Here is a 13,305-nt window from a genome sequence, read left to right as displayed (position 1 = left end):
GTTCCCTGAATCCTCCCCTGCCCCCTTTATCATTGTCTTAAATATTTCCTCTACATACACCAAAAACCACATCAAAAAGCTGATTCTGAAGAATCAGCACAGCAGGCCTGGATGCTCAGCTCTTGAGTATCCTCAGGAGCCCTGCTTCCAATTCCTGGGAATTTAGCCTGTAAAATGTTACCAACTGATAAAGTTGTTTTCTACTACTGGGACATTTAACCATGCTACAACTTGTCTAGGCTGGATGTATAAATAGTAATTTATGGGGGCTCCTTTCCTTCTGGGGGTTCTGGAGTTTTTAGTAGCTGTGAACAGTCAAGACAGGAGGCATGTGCCTATGTACCCAGCCCTAGTGAAAGCCTTGGACCTGAGCAATTGAGTGGGCTCCTATTCTCCGGGCAGAAAAACTGCATGAACCATGCAATTCCCATAAGGGACAATGTTGGTAGCCTGTGCCTGGTTCGACCACCACCTGATGTGTCTTTTTCCCTTACTGGTCCTGCTTTGCATCCTTCTGCAGTAAGGAACTACAGCTGTGAGTATAACTGACTGAGTCTGTGAGTCCTTCTAGACAATCAGAATGTATGGGTGGTCCTAGAACCCAAAAATAGAAAGTATGGGACTAAACAATTACCAAACACAACAATGACCAGGTTGGAAGCTCCACTAAGTGCCCATCCTGTGCCCAAGCCTACAACCCCCACTTACAACCATAATCCCACCTGAAAGGGGGCATATTTTGATCAACAACTTAGATATACTTTCTTCTTCCCAAGTACTCCTTAAAGCACCACAATGTGTATTTAAATGCTAGGATTCAGTGTGAGGTTTTTGCTTGATAATAAATTATAATGTTTCAAAAGAAAACTATGAGAAATATCAGTGATATCTGATGGCCTCAGGAGCTTGGGAAGGTGCTGGAGGAGGACCCTTAGCTAACCCCCATCTCATCTCCAAGATAGCATCTATCTCCAAGTCAATAACTTGGAGAGCGATCTGAATCCTGGAAGAACAAACTCCATAACGAAATACAGAGAAGAAGCTACATCTGAAATATTAGGAAGATCAGAAAGGCAGAGGGAGGCTGCCCACAAGAGGAGGGAGCTGTGTGTCCAAAGAGGGCAAAGAAATAGGACCTTGCACTAGGAAGCTCACATAGAGAGGACTAATCTCCGTAACTTTTGGCTTTAAAAACCAGAGGAGCTGTATCAAAATCGAAAGCAAGCCAACACCAGTCATATTATAGTTAAATTTGCAAAATATAGTGAAAAAGAAAAAAAAAATCCTAAAAACAGCAAGACAAAGGAAGTCCCTAACTTACAAGGAAGACCCCATAAGGTTAGCAGCAAATCTCTTTGTAGAAATGTGGCAAACCAGAAGGGACTGGCATGATAAATTCAATGTGCTGAGTGAGAAAAATCTGCAGCCAGGAATACTCTATCCAGCTAGGCTAGCATTCAGAATAGAAGGAGATGAAAGAGTTTCCCAGAAAACAAAAGCTGAAGGAGTTCATGACTACTCATCCAGCCCTGAAAGAAATATTAAGAGAGATTCTGTGAGTGGAAGGAAAGACAAAAAAGCAACAAAGACTAGAAAGGAACACTAGAAAGGAACAGAAAAGATCTCCAAAAACAATGACAAAACAAGTAAAAACAAGGTACTAAATACATATCTATAAATAATTACTCTGAATATAAATGGACTAAATGTCCTCACCTCTGCTGAGGGACGTTTGAAGCCAGCCTGGCTATGGTCAGAACACTCAGCAGGGCAGCATTATCCCCCACTCACAGCAAAGTCTGTGACATGTGGCACAAATAGACCTGGGAAGAGGAGTGGACATAAGCTCTAGGGATAAAGGCCTCTTCCCTTTAACCTCTCTAAATCTAGCCCTCCCTGACTTCAAAAACTGATACCTTGACTCAACAACTGCCAGAAACCTAGGAAAAACATCTTGGGTCTTCCTTTTCTGTCACCCTCCATCTTCAGGTCATAAGCAAGTCCCATCAAGTCCACTTCCAAAATATCCCCTGAACCCATCTACTTCTCTTCACTTCTGTCAATGCCACTTAGTCCAAAGCACTACCTCCTGCTTGGACTAGGGTCACACCTCTCCACCAGCCATCATTCTCCATTTGCCTCCTGACGCCCCATCCCCCCGGCCCTAAGCTGCCTGCCATAAACTGTTACCCACCCCATCTCATGACAGAGCCTTGGCCCTCAGGGCCCCCTGCAGGATTGGTTCCTCCTCAGCATCCAGACCTTGCCAGAGCAAGACCTCCAAAAACCAGCTCTGTCACAACATCCTAGGAGCACACGTTCTCATAAGGACATGCCCATCCCCCTTCCCAGGTACATGCGAAGCACGTGGTACCACCCAAATGCAGAAAACAGGGATAGCATCAATTTCAGCTTGCAATTCCACATATCCTTGCAAAACACAGGTGGCTTCTATTTCTGCCAACGCTTGTTTCCCCTTCATCCCAAATATATCCTCTACTTAACCCTCTGGCTTGTCCCACTAAGACATCTATCATTTTCTTCTTGGCTGACAGCTTGAAAACTTTAAATGCACACATTAGTTTGTAAAGTGTTGTGAGGTTGTGATTAAGACAGAAGCGGGCGGCTAAAGGGAGATGACATCACAAGCCTGGAGAAGTTGGAGGAGAGAAGAAGAGTGAGCCAAGGACCTGTCTCTTCAAAGACCTGTCATAAGGGAAGACTGACATGTTGACACCCTCCTGAGAGCCACCACAAGAGACTGAAGGTAGTCCTTTTATGTAATTATGTTAATAGGCTCATTTCTGCACCTTTGAGAATAATGTGCAGAAAATACAGAGAAGATCTGCTCAAACCTCAGTCCCTCAGAGCTTCAGAGCAGAATGAGCAGCTGCTGCTCAGTGTTAAAGGCTCAGAGGCCGCAGGGCCTAGTATGTATAGCTGGGAAAGGGGGCGAGCCCCCACTTCCCTACACAGCCCACAGGCTGGGCCGTGTGAAGACTGAGACCAAAACCAACATTAGAGGGATCAGCTTAAAATCCTAGTGAGAACAGTACAAACATATCACAGAGTTCAGAAAAGGAAAACCTTTCTCAGCCTTAGCTCTCCCAGAGAGCCACTGTTTAGCATTCCAATAATCTTTTTGTAATTAGGGTCATTCTATTTGGAGTATGATTTAAGTTAATAAAATACAGATCCCATAAGATGTCACAAGATTTAAGTAAGTATTTGTAATGAGTATATTGTATTCCACTGAACAACACGGTATTCTAATATTCTTGATGGTTAGTTAGGCTGCTTCCATATTTTTTATTACAATGTTGTATGACCACCCCCATAACAGACCTTACTTTATACTTGTCTTATTCCTTAGCTGCCCAGGTTCCTACAAGTGAGAACATTTAAATATTTTTTTCTTTTTTAAAAATTATTATTAATATATAATGTATTATTTGTTTCAGGGGGACATGTCTGTGATTCATCATATCTAATAAACAGTGCTCACGATAACACATATCCTACCCAATGTCCATCACCCCATCCCTCCCATACCCCTCCACTCCAGCAACCTCAGTTTATTCCCTGAGATTAAGAATCTCTTATGGTTTGTCTCCAGAGCTCTCTGGTTTCTTTTTCTTTCATTATTTTCCTCTCTTCCCATATAATCCTCTGCCTTGTTTCTCAAATTCTACATGGCAGTGAGATCATATGATAATTGTCTTTCTCTGATTCACTTATTTTGCTTAGCATAATACCATCTAATTCCATCCACATCACCATTGCAAATGACAAGATTTCATTTTTTGATGACGGCATAATATTCCACTGTATGTATGTGTGTGTGTGTGTGTATATAAATATATACACACATACATACCACGTCTTCATTATCCATTTATCTATTGATGGACATCTGGGCTCTTTCCATAGTTTCGCTATTATGGACAGTGCTGCTATAAAACATTGGGATATATAGCATCACTATTGCTGGGTCATAGGGTAGTTCTGTTTTCAACTCTTTGAGGAATCTCCATATTATTTTCCAGAGTGGCTGTACCATCTTGCATTCCCACCAACAGTGTAGGAGGGCTCCCCTTTCTCTTCATCCTTGCCAACATCTGTCATTTCCTAACTTGTTAATTTTAGCCATTCTGCCTGGTGTGAAGTGGTATCTCACTGAGGTTTTGATTTGTACTTCCCTGATACCAAGTGATGTTGAGTACTTTTTCATATGTCTGTTGGCCATTTGGATGTCTTCTTTGCCGAAATGTCTGTTCATGCCTTCTGCCCATTTCTTGACTGGATTATTTGTTCGTTAGGTGTTGAGTTTGATAATTTCTTTTTAGATTTTTCCTTTATTTGATATGCCATTTGCAAATATCTTCTCTCATTGTATCAGTTGTCTTTTGGTTTTGTTGACTGTTTCCTTTGCTGTGCAGAAGCTTTTTATCTTGATGAAGTCCCAATAGTTCATTTTTGCCCTTGTTTCCCTTGCCTTTGGTGATGTGTCTAGGAAGAAGTTGCTGCGGTTGACGTTGAAAAGGTTGCTGCCTGTGTTCTCCTTTAAGATTTTGATGGATTCCTAACTCACATCAATTTTGAGGTTATTTTTGTGTATGGAGTAAGAAAATGGTCCAGTTCCATTCTTCTGCATGTGGCTGTCCAATTTCCCCAACATCATTTGTTGAAGAGACCATCTTTTTTCCACTGGACATTCTTTCCTGCTTTCTTGAAGAATAGTTGACCACAGAGTTGAGGGTCCATTTCTGGGTTTTCTAATCTGGGTTTTCTGATCTGTGTGTTTGTTTTTGTGCTGGTACCATACTGTCTTAATGACTACAGCTTTGTAATAGAGCTTGAAGTCCAGAACTGTGATGCCACCAGCTTTGGTTTTCTTTTTCAACATTCTTCTGGTTATTCGAGGTCTTTCCTGGTTCCATATAAATTTTGGGGCTATATGCTCCATTTCTGTGAAAAAAGTTGATTGTATTTTGATAGGGATTGCATTGAATTTGTAGACTGCTCTAGGTAGCACAGACATTTTCACAGTATTTGTTCTTCCAATCCATGAGCATGGAACGTTTTTCCATTTCTTTGTGTCTTCCTCAATAACTTTTATGAGTATTCTATAGTTTTCTGAGTACAGATCCTTTGTCTCTTTGGTTAGATTTGTTCCTAAGTATCTTGATGTTTTTGGTGCAACTGTAAATGGGATCGACTCCTTAATTTCTATTTCTTCTGTCTCATTGTTGGTGTATAGAAATGCAACTGATTTCTGGCATTGATTTTATATCCTGCCATTTTACTGAATCCTTGTATGAGTTCTAACAGTTTTGGGGTGGAGTCTTTTGGGTTTTCCACATGAAGTATCATATCATCTGCAAAGAGTGAGAGTTTGACTTCTTTGCCGATTTGGATGCCTTTTGTTTATTTCTGTTGCCTTTAACTTCTAGTACTATGTTAAATAGCAGTGATGATGGTGTACAGTCTTGCTGAGTTCCTGACCTTAGGGGAAAAGCTCTCAGTTTTTACCCATTGAGAATGATATTCACTGTGGGTTGTTCATAAATGGTTTTTATGATATTGAGCTATGTACCCTCTATCCCTATACTGTGAAGTTTTAATCAATAAAGAACGCTGTACTTTGTCAAATGCCTTTTTCCATATCTACTGAGAGTATCAAATGGTTCTTGTCCTTTCTTTTATTAATGTAGTGTATCACATTGATTGATTTGTGGATACTGAACCAACCTTGCAGCCCAGGAATAAATCCCACTTGGTCGAGGTGAAAAATCCTTTTAATGTACTGTTGGATCATACTGGCTAGTATTTTAGTGAGAATTTTTGCATCCATGTTCATCAGGGATATTGGTCTGTAATTCTCCTTTTTGGTGGGGTCTTTGTCTGGTTTTGGATCAAGGTAATGCTGGCCTCATAAAATGAGTTTGGAAGTTTTCCTTCCATTTTTACTTTTTGGAACAGTTTCAGGAGAACAGGTATTCATTCTTTTTTAAATGTTTGGTAGAATTCCCCTGGGAAGCCAACTGGCCCTGGGCTCCTGTTTGTTGGAAGACTTTTGATTATTGCTTTAATTTCCTTGCTGGTTATAGGTTTGTTGAGGTTTTCAGTTTCTTCCTGATTCAGTTTTGGTAGTTTATACATCTCTAGGAATGCATTCATTTCTTCTGGATTGTCTAATTTCTTGGCATACAGCAGCTCATATGTTATTATAATTGTTTGTATTTCTTCAGTGTTAGTTGTGATATCTCCTCTTTCACTCATGATTTTATTTATTTAGGTCCTTTCTCTTTTCTTTTTGGTAAGTCTGGCCAGGGGTTTATCAATCATATTAATTCTTTCAGCTCCTGGTTTTGTTTATCTGTTCTATTGTTCTTTTCATTTCTATTTCATTGATTTTGACTCTGATCTTTATTACTCTTCTCCTGCTGGGTTTCAGCTTCATTGGCTGTTCTTTCTCTAGCTCCTTTAGGCATAACATTAGGTTGTGTATTTGAGACTTCTTTTGTTTCTTGAGAAAGGCTTGTATTGCTATATAATTCCCTCTTAGGACTGCCTTTGCTGCATCCCAAGATTTCGAACAGTTGTGTTTTCATTTTCATTAATTTTTAAATTCTCCTTTGATTTCCTGGTTGATCCATTCATTTTTTAGTAAGATGCCCTTCAGGATCCATGTATTTGAGTTCTTTCCAACTTTCCTCTTGTGATTAAGTTCCAGTTTCAAAGAACTGTGGTCTGAAAATATGCAGGGAGTGATCCCAATCTTTTGGTACCGGTTGAGACCTAATTTGTGATACTGTATGTTAATATTTTGGAGAATGTCCCATATGCACTCAAGAACAATGTGTATTCTGCAGCTTTGGGATGGAAAGTTCTGGATATATCTGTGAAGTTTTTCTGGTCCAGTGTGTCATTTAAAGCCCTTATTTCAGGGCGCCTGGGTGGCTTAGTGGGTTAAAGCCTCTGCCTTTGGCTCAGGTAATGATCCCAGCGTCCTGGGATCGAGGCCTGCATCGGGCTCTCTGCTCAGCGGGAGCCTGCTTCCTCCTCTCTCTCTCTCTCTGCCTGCTTCTCTGCCTACTTGTGATCTCTGTCAAATAAAATAAAATAAAGTAAAATAAAATAAAATAAAGCCCTTATTTCCTTGTTGATCTTTTGGTTAGATGATCTGTCCATTTCAGTGAGAGGGTGTTAAAGTCCCCTACTATTATTGTTTAATTGTTGATGTTTCTTTGATTTTGTTATTAATTAGCTTATATAATTGGCTGCTCCCATGTTAGGGGCATAAATATTTACAACTGTTAGATACTCTTGTTGGACAGACCCTTTAAGTATATTATAGCATCCTTCCTCATCTCTTATTACAATGTTTGGCTTAAAATCTAATTTGTCTGATACAAGGATTGCCACCCCAGCTTTCTTTTGATGTCCATTAGCATGATAAATGTTTTTCACCCCCTCACATTAAATCTGGAGGTGTCTTTGGGTCTAAAATGAGTCTACTGCAGACAACATAAAGATGGGTCTTGTTTTTTTATTCAATCCGATACCCTGTGTCTTTTGACTGGGGCATTTTAGCCTATTTATATTCAGCATAACTGCTGAAACATAGGAATTTAGTGCCATTGTATTATCTGTAAGGTAACTGTTAGTGTGTATTGTCTCTGTTCCTTTCTGGTCTATGTTACTTTTGGGCTCTGACTTGGATTAGAGAACCCCTTTCAATATTTTTTGCAGGATTGGTTTGATGACTGCAAATTCTCTTAGTTTTTGTTTGTCCTGGAAGCTTTTTATCTCTCCTTCTATCTTCAATGACAGCCTAGATGGATAAAGTATTCTTGGCTGCATATTTTTCTTGTTTACTACCCTGAGAACATTTAAATATTAGAAATATTTCAGGTGATCCCCTAGAATCATACAGTCCCATGTGCACTCATTTTTCTTCAACTACTGGTGAGGCTAGATATCTATTTCTATTTTTTTTTTTTTAAAGATTTTATTTATTTACTTGACAGACAGAGATCATAGGTAGGCAGAGAGGCAGCCAGAGAGAGAGGAAGGGAAGCAGGCTCCCTGCTGAGCAGAGAGCCCGATGCGGGGCTCGATCCCAGGACCCTGGGACCATGCCCTGAGCCGAAGGCAGAGGCTTTAACCCACTGAGCCACCCAGGAGCCCCTCTATTTCTATTTTTTACTACATTTTTGGGAAATGCCTGCTCATCACTTGTTTCCTTTTTACTAGAGTGTTTATTTCTTATGAAAGTGTAAGAGTGCTTTAAACATTAACAATACTATTCTTTAATAATACTCTGAACTTGTTGCAAATCCTGTCACCCTCAGCCTGGACATTTATCTCACCTTACTAGACAGACAGCAGGTGTTCTGTGACTTTTGTCTGCTTGCCTATGGTTTCTGGATATCAATTCTCTTCTGCATGCTCCTTCCCACCTCACCCCTCCTTTCGTGGCATCACACCTGGACAAGATATTCTGGCCCCTCTATCAAAGATGAGCCTCTGAGCCTATTACACACCCTTTCCTTGTTTGATATTTTTAAACCTTTAACTATGCTGACAGTCTCACTTATTTTAGGGCCAGGAATGAGGCCAGGCCTACACAACACATGGTCAGAGGGCTGTCCCGACACTACATTCCTTTTTTAGAAGTTGCTAATAGAAGAAGACAATAACATTTCAAACATCGCATGATATATTTAAATCATTACAACTCACCTGATTTAAACTAAACTTGAAAATATGCTTCATTGTGAACTTAAAAAAATCATAACACAAACACAAAAGAACCTACTTTTGATCCATGCAAATACTGGGGTTGTGCATTAGGCTGTTTATCTCTTTGAAATTCTTGAGAAAATGGTAATACTGTCCGAACAAATCTAAACAAAAAGGATAAAAAGAAAAAAGAAATTTAATGGTAGTTCTTTAAAATTCAGAACTTTTCCATTATCAATCAGTTACATCTTCTCCCAGTTAACTGATCTAATCATCACATAGGAAAATTCTAAGAAATCAAATACCATGAGATATAAACACTCCCAAGTATAATACAAGTATCCAGAGTTCATCAAAATAGGAGTGGGAAGGCAGATACAGTCAGTCATGTCCAGTTACTCAAATCACTAGTTACAAGCTAGCAGGAAGAATGAGCAACCTAAGTACTTATAACCACACTCACAAAACCATGAGACTGTGGCTTAATAAAGGATTAGGAGACACTGAAAATCAAATGCTTGGATTTTAAAGCAAACTTGTCAAATTTGGCTGACTTTCAAATCAGAAGGGTTCATTTAAACATGAAACTTTTTTTTTTTTTTTTAAAGATTTTACTTATTCATTTGACAGAGAGAGCAAAAGTAGGGAGGAGGGGCAGAAGAAGTATGCTCCCCACGGAGCAAGGATCCCGATGTGGGGCTTGATCCCAGAACCCCAGGATCATGACCTGGGTGGAAGGCAGATAGATACTTAACTGACTGAGCCACCCCGGTGCCCCTAAAATGTAAAACTTTTATAAAGAAGTATCGTTAAGAAAAATATATGGATTTGCTAATTATTAAATTCAAAGAATCTAATTGACACATATTACACTTCAATAAATAAAGAGGGACCTAACTGGCAAAATATCACCAGTGCATGAAATGAACATGAACATCTGAGGGGAGGCCAGTGGCCCGTAGCAACAAGTGTCTGGATTTTGTTGTTATCCTTTAAAGTGCTGAGTTATTTTGGGCAGGCTGTTAACTGATTTCAAGTCAGCTGGAACCTTTCATAATTAGGGTGGCACCTGAGGAATAATACTAAGGCAGGGCCTCTGGCAATTCTGTCGAATGTGTAGGTACTCAGGGAGGTTTCCCCATTCTTGCTGGTAGAGCATCAAATGGCTCCTAACTCTATGTTAGCTCTGGGAATTATTTGGCTCACAGCTCCCAAAAAGTTGCTCTTTGACTATCCTTGTGGAGTTCCACCCAATGCACACACAGTTTAATATTCAAGCAAAGAGTAAAGGGCCCCTAACTTGGTCTCAGGAGCTATTTCACTATGTAGCTCTCTCCTCTCCCATACTGCAGATCTGCCATGCAAATCCCAGCTGCTCCAGCTTCCTCAATTTTGAATCTGCCTCCTCCACCAAACAAGACTTCCAAGCTGTATTTGGGATATCCCCCTTCACAATGAGGCCCAGAAAGTGCTTCCAGGCAGAAAGCAGGGAAGTCAGAGGGCTCACCGCCTTTGTTTCCTTTCCCTCAAGGAAATGCAAAGTCTGAGAACAGTGGTTTCATAAATTTTGTCTAATTTTTCACTTGTTTAAGGCAAAAGAGTAAATCCAAACCCTGTTACTCCATTATTCCAAACAACTTTGAAACACCATATATATTTATGCACATATATGTTCTCAATGTAAAGACAAAAACACTGGAAACAAATATTGAATGCCAGTTAGTAGGCTTGTGTTTCATGGTAGGAAGGATCAGTAATTTTGAAACTATTTTCTGCATTTTCTAGAACTGAGCAAGTGAGTTAATATACCAAGAATAATGAAACAGGATTCCCAGTGTAGAAGGGAGTTACAAAAATAGAAAGGGAGGGAGAAAACAAGAATAAGACCCCCGAGGGCTGAACTGGAACTGAAGATACCAGTGTGGATTCATAGATAAAATACGTAGACAGCTACAGAGAAGCCGTACATACACATGCTTCATGGGTTTGTATACCCAGAAAGATAATTTGGAGTCTTAACTACCAGTACCTCAGAATGTGATCTTATTCAGAAACCGGGACATTGCAGATGTAATTAGTTAAGATGAGGTCATACTGAGGTACAGCAGGCCCTTAATGAATCAATATAACTCAGGTCCTTCTAAGAGGAGAGACACACACAGGGAAAACACCACATGTCTAAAGAGGCAGAGACTGGAATGATACAGCTACACACTAACAAAGGCCAAAAATTGCTGGCCACCACCTGAAGTTGGGAAGAGGCAAGAGAAGATTCTACCCAGAGTCTTGGAGGAAGCAGCACAGCCATGCTGACACACTGATTTTGGACATTTAGCCTCCAGAACTACGAGAAAAGAAATTTTTGTTGTTTGAAGCCCCATGGTTTGTGATAATTTGTCAGAGAACCCTAATACGATACATAGTCAGGAACTTCCCAACTCTGAACATCAAAAGGGTCTAGAAACAATGACATCCCACTAACAATGATCACACCCAGGCTTACTTTTTAATATTAAGCCTAGTTCTAAAATATTCTCCACTAGAAGGAATTCTGTGGAAGTGACAAGTTGCAATGATAGGGCCTGAGAAGTACAAGATAAACATGGAACTTCTTGAGGTACAAGAAGTGCTTCAAAATGATGGGGATAGGGGCGCCTGGGTGGCTCCATGGGTTAAAGCCTCTGCCTTCAGCTCAGGTCATGATCTCAGGGTCCTGGGATTGGGCCCCATATTGGGCTCTCAGCTCAGCGGGGAGCCTGCTTCCTCCTCTCTCTCTGCCTGCCTCCCTTCCTACTTGTGATCTCTGTCTGTAAATAAATAAATAAAATCTTTTAAAAAAAATGATGGGGATAGCTAATAGGACACAGAAATGACAATGATTTTTAAAAAGCAGTCATAACACACACAGGCACACACACACATACACACACATCCCCAGCATGTGCTCACAGGGAGCAGAAGCTAAGGGCACTGGAACAAACCTCAAATAGGCGGCTACCCAGTGCACAGAGGCCAAGACAGGGCTGTTCCAGGATTTGGACCGTTATCATGAGGCTGAATCACATGAAACTGCTGCTGTCAACCATGCCACTCACCTCACTGGCCACTGTGTTGTTCAACATAGTAGCAAAGCATTGGTGGGTGAGAGGGTGGCTAACTGACAGATCTTTATATACCCCAACATCCCAGAATGGATGAAAAATAGAGTCAGTGACTACTTCCCAACATCAGGTACAGAACTGGTAACTGCTATCCACATGCACCTTGAGATCAAGCCCTGAGCTACAAAGTGCCCCAGACGGGAACTCCAGCCTGCTGTGCAGTCTCCACATGGAAAGCTGTAAGACATGCCCAGGACTACATTTGTAAAAAGAGGAGACTGAAAGGGCCTGAATACATGGACATGAGAAATGATAGGGGACGGTGGAGGGGACAGCAACCTAGTGAATAACGTAGAGGCCCTGAGATCATCCCATTTAGGAACCCTTTAGCAAGGACATCCATGAGGTGGCATGCTCACCGGTTGGTGGAGCCATTATAGCAGTAGTTGGGCAGGAAGTCATAGTTGAGCTCCCAGAAGACATGGAGGGTGATTCTCCCATAGGGCGCGGACACATTGTGGTTGGCCTCCCGGAACATGGCATCAAAGCTGTCCAGTGTCAGGTACTTGCTTAGCAGCTTGTGGGTCATGCGGTTGATTTCCAAAAGGCCATCCAACTCCTACAGGACCACAAAGACGGGGTGTGAGGACAGAAATGGGCCCATCACAGTGGCCTTGATTCCCTGCATGGGCAGTGCCATGGCTGGGGGCAGAGCAGAATGGGCAGAAGACAGCAGGACACACGGAGGTGAAGCTGGTGAGCAAGGCAAAGAATACACACAGTGGGGGTCTAGTAGCCTGCAGGAGCTTGCTTCTTACACTTAAATTCATTATGTCCTCTCCACTGCCTCTGAAACATACCTTTTTACTGTGGTCACACCCAAAGAGTCATCATTCTTTCTCCACTGACGTCATTTCTGCATTGTACCCCCTGGGCCTCCAACCACCCACAGGGTACAGACCACTGGGATGTGTCCACCCCCACCCTTGCTGGAGCACTGAGTCCTTAGGCATTAGCCTGAGTCAGCCTAACGTGCCTGGAATTACTCAAAAGCACAGCTGTGTAGCAGAGTCAGCAAGCACATTCACAGATGGCCTTCCAAGCTTTCCTAGTTTGCTCATAAGCATGCCTAGGTCTCTACTATCCACTCCAGCAGCCATGGGCCACAGATGGCAATGAGAATGTGGCTGGTCCAAACGGAGGTACACTGTGCATGTGAGTTACACACCAGATTTTAAAAATCAAGTATGAAGATAAAGAATGTAAGATATCCATGTCAATAATATTTTAATTCTGTGGAAGAATATGAGGAGCACAGCTCATCCTATGTGGAGATGCTCAAACCTGAGTTTGTCGTGCCTACTGCTCACCGAAGCCTCTCTTGGTCTACCCAGAACTGCATCTCTAGAAATGAACAATCTTCCCTGAGTTCTTGCATCTTCACCACCACTTGCCT

At 41.3% G+C, this 13,305-nt stretch overlaps 1 protein-coding gene across 2 annotated transcripts in view; it reads right to left on the bottom strand.

The window, feature by feature from the left end:
* The window catches only part of LOC111161911 (cytoplasmic FMR1 interacting protein 1), a 116,234-nt gene that overhangs the window by 24,479 nt on the left and 78,450 nt on the right, over positions 1-13,305 (bottom strand). For both annotated transcript variants that reach the window (XM_022525981.1, XM_022525982.1), the window contains exons 22-23: positions 12,269-12,468; positions 8,825-8,912 (exon numbers count right to left, since the gene is read on the bottom strand). In XM_022525981.1, coding sequence (XP_022381689.1) covers positions 8,825-8,912; positions 12,269-12,468 — 288 coding nt within the window. The remainder of the gene's footprint in view (positions 1-8,824; positions 8,913-12,268; positions 12,469-13,305) is intronic.

Source organism: Enhydra lutris, unplaced genomic scaffold (assembly GCF_002288905.1).
Source record: "Enhydra lutris kenyoni isolate GAN:26980312 unplaced genomic scaffold, ASM228890v2 scaffoldscaffold87, whole genome shotgun sequence".
In the NCBI taxonomy this organism is placed as follows: domain Eukaryota; kingdom Metazoa; phylum Chordata; class Mammalia; order Carnivora; family Mustelidae; genus Enhydra; species Enhydra lutris.
This window is presented reverse-complemented; position numbering and strand designations above follow the sequence as displayed.